The sequence below is a fragment of the Malus sylvestris genome, chromosome 17, assembly GCF_916048215.2.
Source record: "Malus sylvestris chromosome 17, drMalSylv7.2, whole genome shotgun sequence".
Taxonomy (NCBI): Eukaryota; Viridiplantae; Streptophyta; class Magnoliopsida; order Rosales; family Rosaceae; genus Malus; species Malus sylvestris.
In genome coordinates, this window is record NC_062276.1 from 26977711 (window position 1) to 27000869 (window position 23159).

General features: G+C 36.1%; 1 protein-coding gene across 1 annotated transcript; it reads right to left on the reverse strand.

Annotated features, from left to right (window-relative positions):
- Positions 1-12705: 12705 nt before the first annotated feature.
- On the reverse strand, positions 12706-13717 carry LOC126611643 (ethylene-responsive transcription factor ERF003-like). The gene is made up of 2 exons (XM_050280009.1): positions 13565-13717; positions 12706-13348 (listed from the first exon to the last, which is right to left on the reverse strand). The coding sequence occupies exons 1-2, from the start codon at positions 13645-13647 to the stop codon at positions 12844-12846; spliced, it is 588 nt and encodes a 195-aa protein (XP_050135966.1). The 5' UTR covers positions 13648-13717; the 3' UTR covers positions 12706-12843.
- Between the last annotated feature and the right edge of the window lie 9442 nt (positions 13718-23159).

The window sequence follows — 23159 nt, forward strand, 5'->3', positions numbered from 1 at the left end:
CCTTCCTTCTTTCGTTGCATCACACTAGGTGCAAGAGGGGTGTCATTCTGTGTGTTGTGGCTTCATTCACTCCCCATGTTGGAGAGGGATGCCTGGTCAAAAGAGAGTGTACGAATGGTGGAAACCAGCTTGGCAAAGCTAAAGAGAGTGGGAATCAGTGTCGTTCCCACAGACAGCGCCAAATGTTGATGCACAAAATCAATGAGGACTTTGGTACAACAAAAAATGTTAAGTTTGTGACCTTCGCTAGATTGCTCCGGTCACTAGTGTGGATAAGTATGTAAATGGATAAAGACAGGGAAGCAAACACAAAATGTACATGGTTCACCCAGATTGGCTACGTCCACGGAGTAGATGAGTTCTCATTAATTGTGAAGGGTTTACACAAGTACATAGGTTCAAGCTCTCCTTTAGTGAGTACAAGTGAATGATTTAGTACAAATGACATTAGGAAATATTGTGAGAGAATGATCTTTATTTATAGAAGAGAGTTTCTAGTTTCATTCTGACATTGACACGTGTTGTGTTGTGATTGGCTTCTGATGTTGACACATGTCGCGCTATGATTGGCTTCTGATGTCGACACATGTCGCGCTGTGATTGGCCTCCTGGTTGGAGGGAAACTCTTCTGGGTCCTTAACGGTATAACGTTGACCGGTACTCAGTAGTTTCGGGATTGGTCAAATATGGTACAAACACGTATATTATTTATTTTGCCTTAAGTAGGTACGAGTGAAATCTACATATATCACTTATATATATATATATATATATATATATATATATATATATATAATTTATTATACACATGAAAATACACTTTACGAGATTATAGTAATAGACATGTGTTTGTGTTATCTTGATTTGTTTATGAATGGAAGTGACATGTTTTGCAATGTAAGATTAAAGTTAATTATTCCAAGTATTGTTGAAGGATATTGGATGGTCAAGTGCGCGTGATGTTGCAACAAAAGCTTATCTACCGAAGAAGGTTGTATCCTGTAATATTTGAGGCAAGCCAATTTCCTAGATATTGATGTAGATATTGGACCATCATTTGTAGTAAGGAGTATCATTCTTACTAATCATCTTTGATTTTTATCAAAAACTTGATCACTGCAATGACGAGAAAGAAATTTTTTTTTTGGGGGTAGGGGGTAATATGGTGGGAGGCCATGGGCCAATGTCTTATATATATATATATATATATATATATTCTCTAGTCCTTATCATTAAATAAAGTTATTAGGTGATTCTTTGTTAAAATGCAAAGTCTTGACATTATTTTTATTAGTTTTTCTTATGATTTTAGCGTTAAAATTCAAAATGATAAGGGAGAGGGAAGACAGTGACGTGAGAACTCCTAGGTAAAATGGAAAATATTGTTCCAATGTGCCATAGCTCATGTGACCGGGCAGCTAAAAGCCTAAAACCATGTGCGTGCATGTTAACAATCATGCATATTGAGACAAATTATTTGGATAAAATGTTTGCTCATGTGAAGGAATTGGGTGAGACAAAGTGAACATAGAACTACAAGGGAAACAAGTACCAGGTGAGAGAGAGAGAGAGAGAGAGAGAGAGAGAGAGAGAGAGCGAGATAACCCTACATCATAAAAGGGGTAGCAAAAACCATGTGCATGCTAACATGCATATATATACATCGAGAGTCTATACATTTGAGGATAACATGGTCGTCCATGTGAAGGAATGGGAGTGGAAGGGAATGTAAAGGGGAACATATATTACATGCATGCCCATGCTCAGAGAGAGAGAGAGAGAGCCCGCTTTGTTTGGTTCTACATGTTTTCTAGAAGAAATGAGGAGAGAGCTTTGGTTGGTTCTACATGTTTTTAAGAAGAAAAAAAATGGGGTTGAAAGTGTTTTGGCATGCAATATGGGAAGTTTGGCCACCAACCTGCTGCCCGGCCGCATGCTTGCTTCATTCCCGCAGGTATCTAAATACAATCATAAAGCGAATCCAATTAACTAGAATATATAAGATTGACGCACATCCAATTTATAATTTAAAGGGCTTGGGGATTGTTAATGGCATATGATTGCCTACTTGTGATCAATTTGGACATATTAAATTCCATGTACCATGATTAATCTTGACTGTCTTGATATTGGTTTTTTTTTTTTCAAGGAAACAAAAAAAAACACCACATTACAGGGTAATAAGTTGTTTTTGATCATTTTAGGGTAAAAGATTGAATGTTACTTTTGGTATTACAATTATACGATGTCATAGATGTGTACGGGGGAGATTCATATATTACACATCCAATTTTTTTATTTTCTGTCACAAAAACCGAATGTAAAGATGGTCACAAATTTCTGAATACATGATCTATATTTGACTCTTATTACACGTTATTACAATATGCCGAATTCTGTAAAAGTTGATAATAAAATGATCACAAAAAAGGTTGCGCTGATAGAATCAAGCTCTACCTAAATAACACAAGAGTTGACCGAAAAGGTCGAGTAAATTTTGAAATGGCAGAAATGCCCTTCACTTCACTTTTCTCGAAATCGGAGAATTAACAAACTAATTTCAATTCCGTAATATGTCAAAAATAAAATAAAATACTAATTATGGGGATGGGATATCACAATTACAACCTTTTGAAATCAGTCTTATCCTTTCGGAATTGTTGTAACTGTTGACTAAAACAATTTTATCCTTTCGAAAAAACTGAATCAAAAAACAAAAATGTAAACACAATACTCAAATCATCTGATGAGGCGCAAGACCCAAAGCCCATCTTTAATGTATTAATATTAGTATATACCCAAGCCCAAACCCAAACTCAAGATCACAAGGTCCATGGGTAGGCTTAATTCATTTTAATTATAAGTAAGGAGCCCTCACTTATATTGCCTCATTGACTTAAGGTTTTGGTTGATGTAGGACTTGCCATCCCTCATAATCCCAACTGAGTAAACACAACTAAATTCTCTAATTAATCAAAAATAAAATTATTTAAAAAAATAATATAAATGAAGAAAGTTGAAGTTCGACTATAAAATTAATTGAGGATAAGCAATCCAACTCCTTATAAGCATATGGAAGATTCTTTTATGGAAATGGATTCTCTCTCAACAATAAAACATGAATAGAATTGATTACGTGTCAGGACATATCAATCATCACATAAGGTGGTATCCAATTGTGGTATTAAAATGTGAGCATTGTTGGTAATAGGTTAAAAGCCTATGATTTTGGGAACTTTCATGAAAATGGCTTGAGCTAAGTTTATTTTAACAAAAAACAATGCTTAAATTTAATAAAAAAAAACTCTTAAATTTTAATAAAAATTACAAAAGAACTTAAATTTTAATGAAAAAGACATAATTTTAATATTAAAAATTTTATAAAAAAAAAACTGACGCTCGGGACTCACGTGTCCTCACACATACTGTTTATGAAACTTACTATATTGTTTATGAAACTTAATGGTACTACAATGTTTTATGAACCTTAACGGTATTACATTGTTTATGAAACTTAACAGTACTATACTGTGTATATACGTATATTATTTATTTTGCCTTAAGTAGGTACGAGTGAAATCTACATATATCACTTATATATATATATATAATTTATTATACACATGAAAATACACTTTACGAGATTATAGTAATAGACATGTGTTTGTGTTATCTTGCTTTGTTTGTGAATGGAAGTGACATGTTTTGCAATGCAAGATTAAAGTTAATTATTCTAAGTATTTTTTAAGGATATTGGATGGTCAAGTGCGCGTGATGTTGCAACAAAAGCTTACCTACCGAAGAAGGTTGCATCCTGTAATATTTGAGGCAAGCCAATTTCCTAGAGATTGATGTAGATATTGGACCATCATTTGTAGCAAGGAGTATCATTTTTACTAATCATCTTTGATTTTTATCAAAAACCTGATCACTGCAATGACAAGAAAGAAACTTTTTTTTGGGGGTGGGGGGTAATGGTGGGAGGCGGTGGGCCAATGTCTTATATATATTCTCTAGTCCTTATCATTAAATAAAGTTATTCGGTGATTTTTTGTTAAAATGCAAAGTATTGAAACTATTTTTATTAGTCTTTCTTATGATTTTAGCGTTAAAATTCAAAATGATAATGGAGAGGGAAGACAGTGACGTGAGAACTCCTAGGTAAAATGGAAAATATTGTTCCAATGTGCCATAGCTCATGTGACCGGGCAGCTAAAAGCCTAAAACCATGTGCGTGCATGCTAACAATCATGCATATTGAGACAAATTATTTGGATAAAATGTTTGCTCATGTGAAGGAATTGGGTAAGACAAAGTGAACATAGAACTACAAGGGAAACAAGTACCAGGTGAGAGAGAGAGAGAGAGAGAGAGAGAGAGAGAGAGAGAGAGAGAGAGAGAGAGAGAGAGAGAGAGAGAGAGAGAGAGAGAGAGAGAGCGAGCGAGCGAGCTAACCCTACATCATAAAAGGGGTAGCAAAAACCATGTGCATGCTAACATGCATATATATACATCGAGAGTCTATACATTTGAGGATAACATGGTCGTCCATGTGAAGGAATGGGAGTGGAAGGGAATGTAAAGGGGAACATATATTACATGCATGCCCATGCTCAAAGAGAGAGAGAGAGAGCGAGCGCGTGCTTTGTTTGGTTCTACATGTTTTTAAGAAGAAAAAAATGGGGTTGAAAGTGTTTTGGCATGCAATATGGGAAGTTTGGCCACCAACCTGCTGCCCGGCCGCATGCTTGCTTCATTCCCGCAGGTATCTAAATACAATCATAAAGCGAATCCAATTAACTAGAATATATAAGATTGACGCATATCCAATTTATGATTTAAAGGGCTTGGGGATTGTTAATGGCATATGATTGCCTACTTGTGATCAATTTGGACACATTAAATCCCATGTACCATGATTAATCTTGACTGCCTTGATATTGGTTTTTTTTTTTTCAAGGAAACAAAAAAAAAATTACCACATTACAGGGTAATAAGTTGTTTTTTATCATTTTAGGGTAAAAGATTGAATGTTACTTTTGGTATTACAATTATACGATGTCACAGATGTGTACGGGGGAGATTCATATATTACACATCCAATTTTTTTATTTTCTGTCACAAAAACCGAATGTAAAGATGGTCACAAATTTCTGAATACATGATCTATATTTGACTCTTATTACATGTTATTACAATATGCCGAATTCTGTAAAAGTTGATAATAAAATGATCACAAAAAAGGTTGCGGGGGACAAAATCAATTCCAGAGAGATGAACATTAAACAATATGATTACAGCGTGGGGTGAAATCCCACACTAAACTTGTAACCATCCTTGTTTTCTTCTGTCTTTATCCAAGTTTTTCCTTATTCAAATTTTATGCGTTTTTTTCTTTGCTATTATGTTTTTTCCTCAATATAATAATATTATATCATATTAAAGCAATGGATGACTACTTTTATTGGGAGAGTTAAGTCCAATCACTTCATAAACGAATGGTTGTTTTTTACTTGAAAGGATTTTTCAAGTAAATTTTTTTTTTTTTGGTCTGAAAAAATTTCATTAATCCAATAGAAATTTACAGGCCAACAAAAAGGAAAGCAAAATAACTCACATACATTGGATGGAAACATAAACATAAAAACCCTGCTCCATTAAATAAACTAAGATAGAAACCCAAATCTCTAATTTATGTTCGCAGAAAGCAGCGTCTACCGCAATCACTGCCACGAAAGCCTTGCCTGCAAATACCGAAGCAACAACACTAGAGAAAACGACCAAGTGGTGAAAACAAACAAGACATCACAGCACAAAACCAAACCCACAACAAGAAGCACACCACATCCAAATTTCTTCACCAAAGACGCAGAACCAAAAGATAGTTACCAGATCCAAATCTCATTCACGATTCCTTACAAATATATACAAACTCAATAACACAGGGATAAAAGGTAAGGCTATGGGGTATGTAAAAATACCTTTACTTTGGCCGAAGCCGCAGTACACTTGGTCTCGGGGGAAATCTAGCATGCCGTTTTGGGGGTACAGTGAGGGAGCGAAATAAATCTGACAACCATATTCGGTGCGGAGTCTGCATATCGAAGCAAAGGATGGGGTATGTATGGTTTATGGGGAAGGAAAGCAGAAGAGTGGGGAGATGGAGTTTTGGGTTTGGAAAACAACGGCCAGATGAGAGGAACAATTTATGACATGCATTTGTATTGACAAAGATTTTTGACAAGAAAATAAATACAGGCACAATACTGTATATGTTTGATGGAACTGCATGACTATGACGTAAATAAATATAAAAACAGAATGACATGTGACCCCAATCTCTTGGAAACTACATGATCTTGCTTTTTTGTCAAACTGCAAGACCTTGTTTGTTTAGCATAGAAGACATCCACAAGCACAAACCAAAAGTAACGGACGTAGTGCATCTCGATCTTGACTAGTAGGTAATTATCGTCGGAAGAACTTTTCTAATTTTCTTTACTCCGTAGAGATCATTATACCTACCTTCAAAATATGAAGCTATAATCTCTTTTGACGTTATATTAATGATTATACAAGAACAATGTTAGGGAGATTACATTTTTAAATCATATAGATGTACAATCTCATATGATAAATAATGCATACAACTAACACTTAATCAAATAGATTTATTAATTGACGTGACATGTATACATCACTCGTCACGTAAAATGGTACATCAATGTGGTGCGAAAAATACGGTCTTCTTAACATTTTTCGATTAGACAATTGCAAAACTTAATTGCAATAATAACAATTTCCAATGGATGTTTTATCAATAATATATGTTTTGCCTTTTGAGGTGAAATTGATTACGGTTAGTCTGTTTTTAATTATCTTTTAAATTATTTTATTAAAAAATAAAAAATAATAATAAGGGTGTGCAAAATGAGAAAAATATATGTTGAAATCGCTTTTTGACAACATATTACACGATCATATTAATCTGTTAATCATTCACACATGAAAGCCAAATTTTTCAATCTTTTGAATCGAATCGTTACCACTACATATATATGTCTAAATTAATTAAACGTGAATGAAACTAGCCAAAGGTGTGTTAATCTTTTTTATTTTTTGCACAATTATGATATATGTTCGTACCATATTTAGGGCCTCCGTATTTAGATCTCGTACAAATACTCGGGGACTTAAATGTAATTATGTAATATAGGAATGGGCAAATATGTAATAAGTGAGGAGCCCTTATTCTATAAAATGACTATTCACCCTCACAATTGGGGGAGGCCATTTCTTAGGCCATGGGAAGAGTTCTCTCACCCTCAGAAGCTCTCTCCCCTCACTCCCCTCACTTCTCAAAGAAATACAATAATCAGTGTGGACGTAGCCCAAACCTTAGGGTGAACTACGATACATCTTGTGTTATTTACATTTCTTGCATATTCACGGTCGGATTTACCTTGTTCCAAGACCCCTCCGATTTTGTGCATCAACATTTGGCGCCGTCTGCGGGAATCGATACGAAAAGTTGTGTCGGTTCTCTTTCATTTTTTCACCTCCGTCGTGAATCTGCTCACCCAAAAAACCACATATCTAAATTTCTCAATTTCCAAAACGCTCAATCCTCGATCCAGATCCAAAACCTCCCCCTAGAACCTACATTTTCAATCTTCTGACCCATCACTTTTATTCGACCCCACATCATCAATGGCCAGATTGGAAAGCTTGATCAGGCTGGTCGATCGCATCCAGCGAGCCTACACCGTTCTAGGAGATTATGGTGGCGGCGACGGCATGTCGTTCTGGGAAGCTCTTCCGACAATCGCCGTCGTCGGAGGCCAGAGTTCCGGAAAGTCCTTAGTTTTGGAAAGCGTCGTTAGGAGAGATTTCTTGCCTCGTGGATCTGGTATTGTGACGAGAAGACCACTGGTGTTGCAACTCCATCAGATAGAAGCGAATCGGTCTGAATATGCAGAGTTTCTTCATTGTCCTAAGAAGAAGTTTACTGATTTTGCTTCTGTACGTAAGGAAATCTCAGAGGAGACGAGATCGCTGGTTTCTTCATCATTCATAGTATCAACCTCCGCCTCATCTTCGAGAAGCTCATGATCCCGACCCCGCTTGCTCCAGCTGAGTCTGCCGAGTATGTACAAACCTTTCGAGATCAACAAACACAACCGACGAATGACAAGTTACTGAGTGAGTGGACTCAATCAATTGAACGATTCTTTATACACCCAGCCGGGTTGAAGCTGATCTCTGAACTACGGCCTGAAAACCAGAGAAAAGCCACCACTTCTACTTCAGCCTCCGCCATCCCTCTCACCTACCATCGCCCACATCTTTTCCACCAAAGAGTCAATCAAGTTCATATTCACCTCGCCCTGGGTCAGATTCTAGCTCTTAGTTTCGCCCGAAGGCTGGGTTCCGGATTCGGGTCTGGAAAATTACGTAACAGCGGCTCCATTCCCTACCAATCAGCATCTGAGCTCGTGAGCTCACACTGTGTCGAACCGTAGAAATGCGTCATCCAAAGGCTCCGGCGTCGTTTGATTACAGGCTTCGAATGCGAGGAGGCAAGAAACCGTTGCGATTCCGAGTTTCTAATGTCACAATCGAAACGTGGAAGAGCTTGGCGGCGTATACGGGCGAAGGACAATTGACCAAACCTAGCGCCACCATGGACCAGCTCGACTTTGAATGCGGCGTTTGCATGCCGTTTCGCAAGTACGGTCCAGAAACTGTGAGAAATACGATGTTGAAATCCAGAGGAGAAATTATGTCGTTACTTTCGAAGGGCGTGGAGATTGTGTGAAGTTTGGGATTGTACTGGTCTACCTTGGCGTATGACTACTTCGTAGGAAGGACGAAGAAGTTGTTTCAGATTTTGCTCGGCAACTTAGAAACCTCTTATGTGATTTGGGGCCTTCTTTCATTAAAGCCGGCCAGCAAAGCAAAATAAAAGTGAGGGAGGCCTAAATGTTTGTCGCTGAGTTAGGTATTCGTCGATAACGAACTTCATGTGGAAGTTCCAGGTGGGATGGGTCCCGCATCCCCAGGTGACTTTGGTCTTGGTTTTCTGCTGCTTACCGCTAAAGTTGTCCGATTGGCCGGTTATGGCCGTCACCCTAGGGAAGAACGAGCTTTAATCTTCATTCAATCATATTACAGAGACTACGTACCACGACCAACGGTGGAAAATAGGAAGAAGATAAGTTTTCTTACAATATTTTTATTATTCTCCATGATGATGTCTGCCATCTGCAATAAAAAATAAATAAAAAGAAAAAAGACAGCCACTGATGATAGGTGAAATAACGGGATAATCATCAACCAGCTCAGCTCCACCCCCAGCACAACTGTGAAGAAACCCACTTTTCTGAGAAAATCACGAGAAAAGCAAAAGGATGTCTGGAAATGTGGTGGAAAATCAAAAGTAAAGCAGAAAACGAAAGCAAAAGCAAAAGTAAAAGAGAAAGCAAAAGCAGAAAGTAAAAAAGAAAGCAAAAGCAAGGAATAAACACCCCACCAGAATGATGTGATTTACTTTTCTTGGCAAATGTATGATGTGATTTATTTTTCTTATCTTTCGAAAACATCTGTATAAACCCCATCAGAAGGTAATAAAAAAATAAAAACAATTAAAAAATAAAAAATACGTCAAGCCCAAAATAAATGGGCTGGAATGTTGTGTGGAGGGCGAAGGCCCATAAGCCCAAAATAGCACCAACTAGGTGATCAAAAGTACGCCCAATACTACAAAAAATTATTCGGCACCCCGCCGCTATTATCGCCAACCAAGTGATCAAAAGTACACCCAGTACTTCAAAATTATACATGAGCATTACTCATGAGCATCACTCATATCAATCAAATATAAACATTCATGAACATCACTCATATCAATCATACATAAACATCCATGAGCATCACTCATGTCAACATTCGTGAGCATCACTCATGTCAACATCTATGAGCATCACTCATGTCAATCAACATAAACATTCATGAGCATCACTCATGGCAATCAGCTTCAAAAGCTTCATTTACAGAGCTCTAACTTCAACAGCTTCATTTACAAAGCTCTAGCTTCAAAAGCTTCATTTACAGAGCTCTAGCTTCAAAGCTTCAAGCTTGCAAAACTTCACCTACAAAGCTTCAGTGCAGGGTATACAAATACCGCCTCCGAACAACCGCCACTTCGACCCATACATGGATTCAATTTGAAGTCTCCAGCCAACAGGCTCTATTGACCGAAGACTTGGGGGACTACATTATGTACCATATATTGGGCCTCAACTGGGCCTCATGAAAAATACTTGAGAAACCGCATCGCCGCGAGCATCACTCCTAACCCATTATTCATGTATTGAGGAGCGAGCCCTTATTCTATAAAAAGACTCATCACCCTCACAATTGGGGGAGGCCATTTCTTAGGCCATGGGAAGAGTTCTCTCACCCTCAAAAGCTCTCTCCCTCACTCCCCTCACTTCTCAAATAAATACAATAATCAGTGTGGATGTAGCCTAAACCTTGGGGTGAACCACATTACATCTTGTGTTATTTACATTTCTTGCAGATTCACGATCAGATTTACATTGTTTCAAGACCTCTCCGGTTTTGTGCATCCACAATATCAATTGCAATTTTCTTAATAGTTAGATAAAACGAGTGAATGTAATGCTCGTGTAGTAACACACTTATAATTGTTAATTATAAAGCTTAAAATAAAAATTCACTGGCACTACAACTTATTTTTTGAGGAAAGATAACACTACTTAACGATATTACGTGTCCAACCACAGAAAACAAGAAAGTGGATTGCAAGTGTTTTTCTCCCCTTCTTTTTCTGTTGGTCAAAAGTGAGGCTTTTGGCTATTGGAATCAGTGGATCTAAGCTGGAAGGATAACAAGGCTGTCTAATGTATGTATCAGCTGAGAAAAGCAAGTGAGAAAAGAATGAGAACGTCTCTGCAGAGAGAGGAAAGCTGTCATATATCTATGGCTCCAAGTCTGCAACAATTTGTTCATATTTTGGCAGCATCTGATCATTGCGCGTTGCTTGGAGAGACACCTATATACAAATAACATTGACTCGAAAATTGGACACTAACATTATTTCACTGTGTTGCCACTATTGCCACAACTATTGACTGAATGCTTGTCCGCTTCATACATATAATGGAACGACAACCCTTTGTGGAAAATATTTCGTATTACCATCGAATCCATGCAGAACTAATTGTCAAGGCGCGGCATCCCAAATCTATCACCTGCTGCATTGTATTGTTGGAATTGTAAATTTTTACGTCAATTGGACTATACATTAATTGAATTTCCAAACTTCATGTGCTGCTTTTTTGTTGGATTATGGATGGGCAATATTTTATTAAAGATTTCTACAGTCCAGACCAATCTATTCTTTTGTGATTCATGTTGAAGCACAAAATATGAAATATCAGCGGGTACAAAACGAAAGGTTTTGAAAATGTCTTATCCACTAGATACTGAACACAGTTCTGTACACATAATACTTTTTCGCTCAAAGTTTATATCAAGTATTTTGTTTTCCCCTCCTTGCCTTTTCGTGTTGTCCTGATCAAGGCATTCCATGTTCTCACACATTTTGGCCATTAAAAGAGATTTAAAGTAGATTCCACTCAAACAGTACTCATATCTAAGCTATTTTTAATCAACATCTATCTATTATTCGTATGATTTGAATTCAAAGTCTCCTTTAACATAATGAAAATTAAATACTAATAGAATAATCAATGAGTTTGTACTTTAATTTTTACAATTTTGTTTTTCAAATTTGATCAAAATACCAAGCTGAAATGAGACCAATGCTATACGTTGAAAAATACAATGCCACGTTGGAGAATCACAAATTTTATTGAATAGTTCCACTTCTAATTGCGCTAAGGCCTTATGATAAAAATCACAATTGTCTTGTTGTGCAAGTGATTAAGTTGGAATAGTATTAGTGTGATTAATAGTCGGTCGTCAGCCCGCTAAAATCTTCACATGGTATCGAAGCAAGTCTACTCCAACTTGATCTGATCTAACAACCGTTCCAATTGTGAACAAGACCCTGTCGTAACGATGAACAAGACTCCAACTCATTTACGAATCTTTCACTTATTTGGAAAAAAGGGTGCTGATGCGAAATTGGTTTACATGTGGCACACTAAAGATGTGGTCTCACGTGAAGGAGAGTGTTGAAAAATGTAATCCAACATCACAAAACTTGACAGAATAAACTAGAACTTAAATTAAGTAGTTTCACCCTTAATTGCACTGAGGCGTAAAGCGTTTTGAGCCTCACTTTGAGAACATGACATTATCACCCCACATTAAAGATATTATGAAAAACATTAACTAAAATTTCTCCTAAGACTCTGTACTATATATCTTACATATATTGTCGTTCTTTTTCCTCATATAAGTTTTGGATATATTTATTAGAACTCGTTTGGATGTGCTTTTAAAATCACTAAAAGCGCTTTTGGTGAAAATGTTTTTGGAACCAATCCTTAGTAAAAATGCAAGTAAATTCTAGAAAAAGCACTTAAAGTGCTTCCTAGAAGAAGCACATAACTGGTACTTCTTGCGGAAAGCACTTTAAGTGCTTTTGGAACCAAAAAACATTTTCTCTAAAAGCACTTTTAGTCATTTTAAAAAGCACATCCAAACAAGCCCTTATTCAATAACCATTCATTTAAACTCATCTAACTAATTTTATTACATATAAGGCTATATAAGCTAATACAAAAAATTTTGCATTTCCACACAAGATTCTAAAATGCTAGCTCTAGCTGCAATTGAGTTCATCGTTGCCTATGCAGAAACACCAGGACAAATCTCAATGTAGCCATAATCAAGAAGCTCCTCAATCATCTGCTCAATATGATCATCCTCAAGAGGCTTAATAAACTCCTGCTGATGATGATGATGATCATGAGGAACCCCCTGCAGATCACCACCAACCCAGCTCCCATGATCTACCCATTGTTCTGCTCCGCTATAATCCCTGACCTTCTCGCCCCCTTTTCCGGTAATCCAGGTGGTAGAAGGGAGCGGCATGTGTACTTGTTCTTGGGGCTCCTCCTTTGGCACTGAAGGTTTGGTAGTTTTGGCCATTTGGAGAGAGGCCATGTTGCATTTGTGCAGCTTTGCCATCAAAGCTGCTGAGAGAAGCGTGGATGAATGCGACATGGGCTCGTTAGGATTGTATGGGAAATTTGTGCGCGCTTTTAGGCCACACATGAGCCTTGCTGCTTCATCGTATGCTCGTGCAGCGTCCTCCGCAGTTTCGAATGTGCCTAGCCAAATTCGTGTCTTCCTTAAAAAACAACAACGTAACGCTTTTCTAGTTCAGAATCAATCAAAGCAATATGCATAAAAAATTTCAATTAAAACAATTATCATTAACCATTAGAATAAAAAGAAAGCTTTATTTAGTGAAAGCATGATATGAAGATATTTCATTGAATACTGAAGGAATATGACACGAACGTTTGTAAACGATTTAAAAGAAACGGTTCGGAGAGAGAATTACAGTAGAGGGTGGCGAATCTCGGAGACCCAAGAGCCCCAATGCCTCTGTCGGACGCCTCGATACCGCTGCTGGGATCTAGCCATGGTGGTGGTGGTTGTGCAAAGAGAAGCGTTTCGAAAATCTGAAGGGGCCCAATATGGTGTACTTTGTGTGAGTAGCAGAAGAGGAGGTGACTAGTAGGAAGGCAAAGGGGATTTATATAGGCGTTCTTTCTTGCGGCCTTTGTTACCAATGGGGCCCTCTGGTGAAGGCTTTTCGCCCTTCTCTTTTCTTTTCTGCTCTTGTCCTTTTTTTGTTTAGCTTTATCATTGCAAGGTTATAATTTTTCAACCAAACAATGATTTTGTATCCTACTTTATTAATTATGCTAGTAATAAGGGTGTGGGTTTTTGTTGATTGATAAGAATTGTCATGTGATGAAAGAGATGTTAACCTGTCAAGGTTAACAAGCTAAGTCCTTTACACACTTAGCGTTTCTTAGCACTTAAACTAATTGGACGTTTTCTGACGTTTTGTGGTGTGTGTGTGGGCGCGCTACCATAGCCTTGTGTTCATATAGGCTTAACCTTAGTGAATAGGATTCTTTTAGCCAATAGGATTGACCCACCAAGTCCAATTCCAAATAGGAGAGTATTAGGAGCCCTTAATTCCTAATCAGTCAAATATTAGCCTTTCTTAGGATCCAAGCAATAGCCTTTACTGAATTCTAACCTTACTTACACTCCAAACAATCCTTAATTAACTGTAAAGACCTATTAGCCATTAATTCTAGAATCAATACATCCATCAAAAGATAGACACGTAATTGTACCTAAGTGGTTGCAAAGTAGAATTACTCGTTTATCTAAACCCTAAACAATACATCATAATCAAACAAGCAAGATTATGAATGTTAAAGTCCTCTACCGCTAGAGTTAGGAAGCTTAAAATTTAATTTGTTTTATTTAAGACACAATGTTACTACATCAATTGTGTCAATTTTCTTATGAATTATTGTCGTTCATTAAATTAAAACTCAAAACTTCCTAAAAAAGGCTATTTCTTAATTTACAAATACGATAGTTTATAAGGGATAAGTATAACGTTTGATATTACACAAACAAGTAGAATATAAATGTTTCTTTATACCAAAAAGAAAAAGTATAAAAATGTTTCTAGTTGTAGATCATGCATGCATGTGTAGAGGGTACATGGTTGTTTTTGTATCCATCGTAGTGATTAGGACATGGGTACGTGGCTTACATCACAATTTCTAAACACAGGAAACCTTCCCATATGCCACAACACAGGATGAAGATACAAACCCATGTTTGATGTAATTTTCATGCCATGCCCATGCCCTCAACCTCTTTCTCATTCCCTTCTCTTCTCTTCCCTTCCCTTCTCTTCCCTTCTCTCGTGGAGTTGTGGACTAGCAGTAGCAGCCGTTAGGTGTTATATTTGACCATTATTTTGTTTGTTTTGTTGTATTAAGCGAAGCCGAAGCATGCAAATATTTAGATGTGATGTAAAGGGTGACATCGAAATATACACCCAATTTACATTCATTCGCTCTATAAAGGCAGCAAGGCCTAGGCGACTCGTACATGACATGCTATTTGGTGTTGCTAGTATACGTTGTTGAGCCGAGTTGATCGATAGGATGATATATAGGACAAGTATTTGTTGCCTCTTGAATGTCTTACTCTTACAGGAGTAAGTTTTGGTGTGATCCAAACATTATATACATGGTGGTTCACATCAACTTATGTTGTTATGTGTGAATATTTGATAATGTTTTACATATTCTATAATATAACCTCGACATGCAGTGCACTGTGTATTAAGATACATGAATTAGTAATAGCAAGTAATGTTATGATAATTACATTATTTTGTTGGTTAATTTATGAATTGGGTAATTCTAAAGAGATGAAAATATATATAGGCTCATTCAGGCACAAACTTGTAGAGGCATATATGGGGTATAGGCCATATGGAATTTCACGCCCTTCTAAGTTCTAAGAGCCCAGTCATGATCACACTCTCTAATAGCCTAGTCAACAATTGAAAATAGTCGGTCCTATCGTAACCTATTACGCCCTTTTAAATCATAACCCACTAAACCTTTCTATTTAAGGCTAATCTAGCCAAGGCAACTTTGAAATCCTGGGTCTATCCCTGGCTCATTCAAAATCAAGTTTTATTTTGATAAGTAAAATATTAACATGTTATATATAACACATCACTTGTTAATTAATAATTGATGAATTTCTCTCCCTAATTTAAATGAATTTCATGTAGATTATTCTATCGTTTGTAATGAATACTTACAAAGAGTTTTCTAATATGATTGATGTCAATTAACATTGTAGTAGATAATAATGACACAATATGTAGTGTATCAACAACCACAAGCCTATACAAGAAATGTGGTCATCAATATAGATAGTTTTTGTATATAAGTAGCTTCACTCGTCCAAAAAAAAATTATACCTTTTATCGTATATCACTCCAATGTGGTCATCAATGATACCCTTGATGAAATACTACACATGCTCGTACATAACTCAATATGCGTTATTTATGCTTAATGCTCCACTTCTATCACAACCCTTTCATACAAGCGAATTTCAAAGAAGAAAATCAAACTTAAGACCTTCAATGCAGAGATACTTGATTTTAACCACTTGTTACAAGCCCTTTGCAAATTCGATCACAATTAATTCAAATTTTGTTAGAAGGCTCTAGGCTACATGCCTAGAAAGAATTACTTTGGTGTGTAGACCAAAAAACAAACATGATTTAGGGTAAAATTCTTAGAAGGCTACAAGGCTAGAAAGCTTTGTTGTGTGACTTAGAGGAAAAGGTGAGATTACGCGTGCTTTATATATGGTATAATTCATATTCCAGTCCAAGAACAAAAGATTTTATTTTTTTAAGTCCACTTCAAATGAAGACATTAAATCTTGGCCTTATTTGTTCTTTTCTTGACATTTACTCAAAGATACTGTGACTTTGTGATTCACTTTAGTTTCATTGTCCTCCATGCACCTTAATACGTCCTAAAGAATATTTGCGGGGCCATCCCAAAATCTGAGTCATTGACTTGGTGGGGGATATACTTCCCAATACCCCAGCAACTCAACTTTCTTTCATTGACCAATTTAATGGATAAATACTTTATCATAATTAACACAAGGATTGGCCTCTCTTCTTGCATTTTACCCACTGTTATGAAAATCTTCCCTTAGGCGCTAAGCGGCTAGTACCACCTCGATTCATTCCTAGGTATTTGAAAAGTAATAACAGACACTTAGATCTGTCTAGGCGGATCTAGGTCACGACTCATACTTTCATTTTACATTTTAGTTTTTGAATACTTGGATGAACACTTATTATATGCTTGTGTCCCCATGTTTTCAACATGTTCTAATATTATATATATATATATATGTTATTCTATTTTGCAATTTATGTATCAAAATACGATTATGCATTTTTTAAATATAAGTAGACATTTATGTATATATTATATAACAAATATATAATAAAATTAAAATGACCGCCTAAGCCCCCGCCTAGACGCCTGGACGCTAGGCCCCTACCCACCATCCGACTAAACACCTAGCACCTTTTAGAACCTCACTTTTACCTCTTTTATTAGTTTTTGCATACTTTCAAAAGACGTTGAGGGATACGAAAGAAAGATAGAACCATATACATTCTTTTTACTTTTTTTTAAGAATGTAACGATAATAGCTCTTAACCACTGAGTTTACAAGTTTTGCCAACTATAAGCATTTCTTATGTAGCTCAGTGTTGTAAGGATGGATATTTCCATTGATATACGTTTTTCCAGCTAATACGGGTATATATAATTCTGTGCTTACCGCTTCCAGTCTGTTTCGCGTGAATGTTTGAAATTAATAGGGTTTTGGAGCAAAAGAATAAAGTGAAATTTCTGTATACAAAAAGAGACTAATTGTTAAGTCGAAGGAGAAACTTAATATCGACAGCAATCTGATATGCAAGGGAAATAAGCAAACAAAATCTCTTTAGATTCTTGATGAAATATCTATATATTTGCTTATCAAAATATGTTCTTGTACTTTTGTTTGTTTGCTCTTGTTATTTTCCTCCATGTAATTCGTCTTAATGTATATGTTATGAATTTGTAAGAGCAATATCAGAGAGAGAACTTAGAGAGAGAGAGAGAGAGAGAGATGAAAAGCTCAAGCTATTTCTTATGTATTGATTACTTAACCAAGAAGTTATTACATGAATGAGGTATTTATACAACTCACTAGATTCTACTAAACTAACTGCCTATCTAAGATTTAGACAAGTGTCAACATCTCAAGCACTATCTCTATCATCCCCCTACAAACTCAGGCTTTGAGATCCCAAGCATGAGATTGCTGCAATGAATTTTGAACAAAGGTGCACTAAGTCCCTTAGTCAAGATATCGGCAAAATGTTCCTTGGAAGACACAAATTGCACTTGAAGTTTGTTTGAAGCCACTCTTTCTCGAACAAAATGTACATCAATCTCGATGTGTTTGGTCCTTTGATTAGGGGTGGGTTCAAAAAACCGAAAACCGAAAACCAAACCGAACCAAAACCGAAAAAATTGAACCGAACGAAAAAACCGAACCGAATTGAAAAAACCGAAGCGAACCGAATTCTTTTGGTTCGGTTCGGTTTTAATGATCTAGAAACCGAACCAAACCGAACCGAACCAAATTAATTAAATTAATTTTTTATTTAATTATTTGTTTTGGGTATTATTTTCTAAACCCAATTTGTAAGTTAAAATGTGCTAAACCCAATGTGTTGCCAAACTTTAAGCTCAAAATATTAAAAAAAAAAAAAGGCCTATAAAAACTCTAAACCCTAACCTATTATTTATCCCCCATATAAGGTTCCGGAACCAAACCTCCTCCTGAAGTACCTACATCCATCTCCATAGCACTGTTTACTTCTGCCCCAACTTTCTTTTCCAAATCTACTCTCATATAACATGTAACAGAATCCATAAACATTTATTTCGGGTAGATTACTTGGGTAATTTATGATGGAAAAGAATCCAACACACACTAAATAAATCCACCCACGCATTACTTTTTTACTAATCAAGTTGTCAACATCCAGTTACAAGCAAACAACCTTGATCTTTGAACAACATCATACAATTTAACTTTTCTAAGTCATTTGTACGATTTTTGTGTTGTGAGGTTGTTAGTTTGGACTTTGGAAGACTTGATTGATGATTTTAGTTTAACTTTAAATGTTTATTTTCATTGTCTTTGATTCTAGTTAGAATGCTTATGTTATGATTGTGTTTGATATGTTAAAATTTAAAATTTCAAAGTTTTTCATTTTTTGAAAAAAACAAAAAAAACAAAAAAACCGAAACCGAACCGGAAAAAACCGAACCCAAAAAAAACCGAACCGAAAAAAAAATGAACTGAACCGAACCGAACCGAAATTTCGGTTTGGTTTCGGTTTTGGCAAAAACCGAACCGATTTAAACCGAACCCACCCCTACCTTTGATGTTGTACGGGATTAAATGACAATGCTATGGCAAAGAGATTGTCACAAAACAACACAGGTGGTGATGATACTTGGATTTGCAGAAAACTCAGAATCTGTTGAATCCAATCCAATTCAGCTGCAGTGGTAGAAAGTGCCCGATATTCAGCCTCAGTAAAAGACCTTGAGACTGTTTGTTGCTTTTTAGAAGACCAAGATATGGGATTACTGCCTGAAAACACCACTAAACCTGTTGTGGACCTCCTGTCATTAGGATCACCTGCCCAATCAACATCACTAAACGCCTTTAGTGTCAAGTCTCCTCGAGAATAGGTGATACCAAACTCCTTAGTTCCTTTCAAATACTGTAGGATTCTTTTAACAGTAGTCCAGTGAGAAACCATGGGATTTTGCACGAATTGACAGACCTGATGCACAGAGAAGGCAATATCAGGTCGGGTGAATGTGAGATACTATAAAGCTCCCACAATACTCCAATATAAACCAGGATTTGAAAATGGTTCACCATCATCCTTCAGTAGCCTATTATAAAGCAAGCAAGGAGTGTCAAAAGATTTGGATTCAGACATATCTGTTTTCTGCAATAAATCAGTAACATACTTGTGCTGAGACAAGAACAAACCAGTGGGAGATGTAGTGATTTGAATACCAATAAAGAAATGGAGAGGGCCTAAGTCCTTGATATCAAACTCAGAAGTCAAATCAGAAACCACTTGTTGAATGACCTGAGATGCACTGTCTGTTATTATAATGTCATCCACATAGAGTAGGAGAATGACAATATTAGATCCCACAGTTTTCACAAACAAGGAAAAATCCGAGTAGGTGTTCTTGAACCCCAATTTAGGTAAGAAGGTAGTAAATCTCTCATTCCATGCCCGTGGAGCCTGTTTCGGGCCATAAAGGGATTTATGTAGTTTACAGACTAGGTGAGGATGAGAAAAGTCCTTAAAACCAGGTGGTTGGGCCATGTATACCTCCTCTTGAAGAACACCATCCAAGAAAGCATTCTTGACATCAAGCTACCGAAGAGACCAATTGAAATGAGCAGCAAGTACAAGAACAATTCGCACTGTGGTAGGTTTAACCACAGGACTAAATGTATCACAATAGTCAATTCCAGGTTCTTGACTAAATCTTTTGGGTACCAATCGAGCTTTATGCCGTGCAATAGATCCATCAGAATGTCTTTTGATTTTAAAAATCCATTTGCAACCAACAAGATTCTTGTTAGGTGGCAGTGGAACTAAACTCCAAGTACCCTGTGTATATAGTGCACCAATCTCATCTGTACACAACAAACACTTGGTGTGCAAGAAACACAGTAGGCGAAGAATCGAGAAGCAGGGACTTGATCTACAACTTGAGAGATTCAAGAAACCCTAGAATCGAAGAAGACGAAGATATGTCAACTACACATTGTTATCGGCAGGCGATGATTCAGAGAAGATGAAATTGTAGAAATCAAAGGTGCGAAAGACTAGGATTAAAGCTTTAGCTGCGAGCTATCATGGCGATTGATACCATGTTAATGTAAATACTATGAATTTGTAAGAGCAATATTAGAGAGAGAACTTAGAGAGATAGAGATGAAAAGCTCAAGCTATTTCTTATGTATTGATTACTTAACCAAGAAGTTATTACATGAATGAGGTATTTATACAACTCACTAGATTCTACTAAACTAACTGCCTATCTAAGATTTAGACAAATGTCAACATCTCAAGCACTATCTTTATCAATTCGCACAAATGTATACAATCAAAGGAAAACTAACGAAAAGTCCAAAAAAAACTAAGGAAAACTAATGAAAAAGGCTTGAAAACTTTGAGTTTTAACGATAAGGACAAAATAAAGGGTAAAGTGAATAATACCATAATTGACTTTTTAGTGTAAAAATATGGTTTTTCGTTAAAGTGAACAGTACCGGGAGTAGGGAAGGGCAAAATACCCGCGGTTACCCGCCCATTTAAACTTCACGGTTATGGTTATGGGTAACCGTTTAGATAAATAAATGGTTATGAGTATAACCGTTTACCCGTGAAATTTAAATGAGTGGTTATGGGTTATGGGTATTAACTACGGTTATAAACGGGTAACCGTTTACCCATTTATTTTATATATGTAAAATTAACATAAACCATGTTCTCTATCGGACAAAACTTAGATCAATGCTATTAACTATAGTGTATGGTTCATATAGCGGTGTTTTAATTAATTAAAAAGTAATACATGATAATCTGTGGAATATTTCTATCCTTAAATTGAATAAATCAAAAGAAATTTAAGTGAGAAAAATAAACAGGAGCGCACTGAAATTATTTCCCTTGCAGTATGCATGCATTAGATTTAGTTAAGATGTTAGTCAAATTACCAGTGGAATTGCAGGGTAGAGCCTCCGTGTCTCAGTCAAAGCTGCTAAGAGATACTGCATTTTATTAAGGGCATCTTCATTAAAACAGTCTGCAAGTTCACCAATGCTTGAATCATCTTTCAGACTTGCTACTTCTCGAACTTCTGTTGCAACATTTTCTTGCATATGAGGGTGCTTGCATAGCATATAAATAACCCACGTAAGAGTGCCCGCCGTTGTGTCTTTGCCGGTAATTAATTCAATTATTGGAATAGTATAAGGACTTAGAAAATTAAATACGGAAATGTATGATGTACCTATAAGAGTATTTAATTGTCAAAAAAAATTATGACAATTTTTTTTAAAATTTTCAAGTTGTTAAGAAACATGTAGACGGGTGCAAAAAGGGTAATGGTAATAATAATTAAAAAAAAAAAGATAAGCGGGTATTAAACAGTTACGGTTAAATGGCTATGCAGGTTATGAGTATGGTTAACCGTTTATAAATGGTTATGGTAACGAGTATACCGTTTAGGCAATTATCAAACGGATAAACGGTTATGCTAGTATGAGCATAAACGGTTATGGGTAAATAATCGTGATTACCCATCCGTCATAATCGTTACCCGTCCCTAACCAAGAGTTTTTCATTAAAGTTCCCAAAAAACTTTAGGTCATCTCCAACCGAAGGGTCAAGAGTGCCAGAGGGTCGAAAAAAACCCGAAAACCGTCTCCAACCGAGGGCTAGGCCAGAGGGCTCTAGAATCTGGGATGGCCCCACGGAATCGGAGAGGGCTGGAGTGCTTGAGGGTTCGCTGTGCAACCAGCCAGCCAGCCCGAGGCTGGCTATTTTTTTTTTAATGTTTTATTATTTCTGTCAATTATAACCGACAGGGATACATGCTATTATTTAGTATAAATGTTATTTATGTCGGTTATAACCGACAGTAATACATTTATATTAAATAACATTTATAAATGTTATTTCTGTCGGTTATAACCAACAGTTATACATTTATATTAAATAATAGCATGTATTACTGTCGGTTAGTAATACATTTATATTAAATAATAGCATGTATTCCTGTCGGTTATAACCGACAGGATTTCTTAAGAAAAAATTCAAATGCAACGGCTAGTAGCCATTGCATTTGTTTTTTTTTTTTTTTTTTACAGTTTTTTTTTTTTTATTTGCAAAATTTTTCATATAACTTCTATTTTTTCCTATAACTTCTATTTCACAAAATTTATTAAATATTTTTTTAATTCCATTTTTTTCCTATAACTGCTATTTCACAAAATTTGTTTCATATATTTTTTTTTAAATTCCATTTTTTTCCTATAACTTCTATTTCACAAAATTTGTTTCATATTTTTTTTAAATTCTATTTTTTTTTCCTATAACTTTCTAAGTCATTATACAACATTAAATTAAATTAAGTAACATGAAACAACATTAAACAATACGAAACAACATTAACCAACATAAAAATTATACAACATGAAACTTAAACAACATTTTTAAAAACATTTAAGTTGTAGTTTTTAAATAATAAATTATGTTTGGCCCTAGCCCTTTGGCCCTCGGTTGGAGACGGTTTTTTGTGAAATGGCTAAAACGAGCCCTCTGGCCCTCTGACCCTCGGTTGGAGACGGAGGCAAATATGGCCATGTACTATTCATTAAAATATTAATATCTTGAAGAA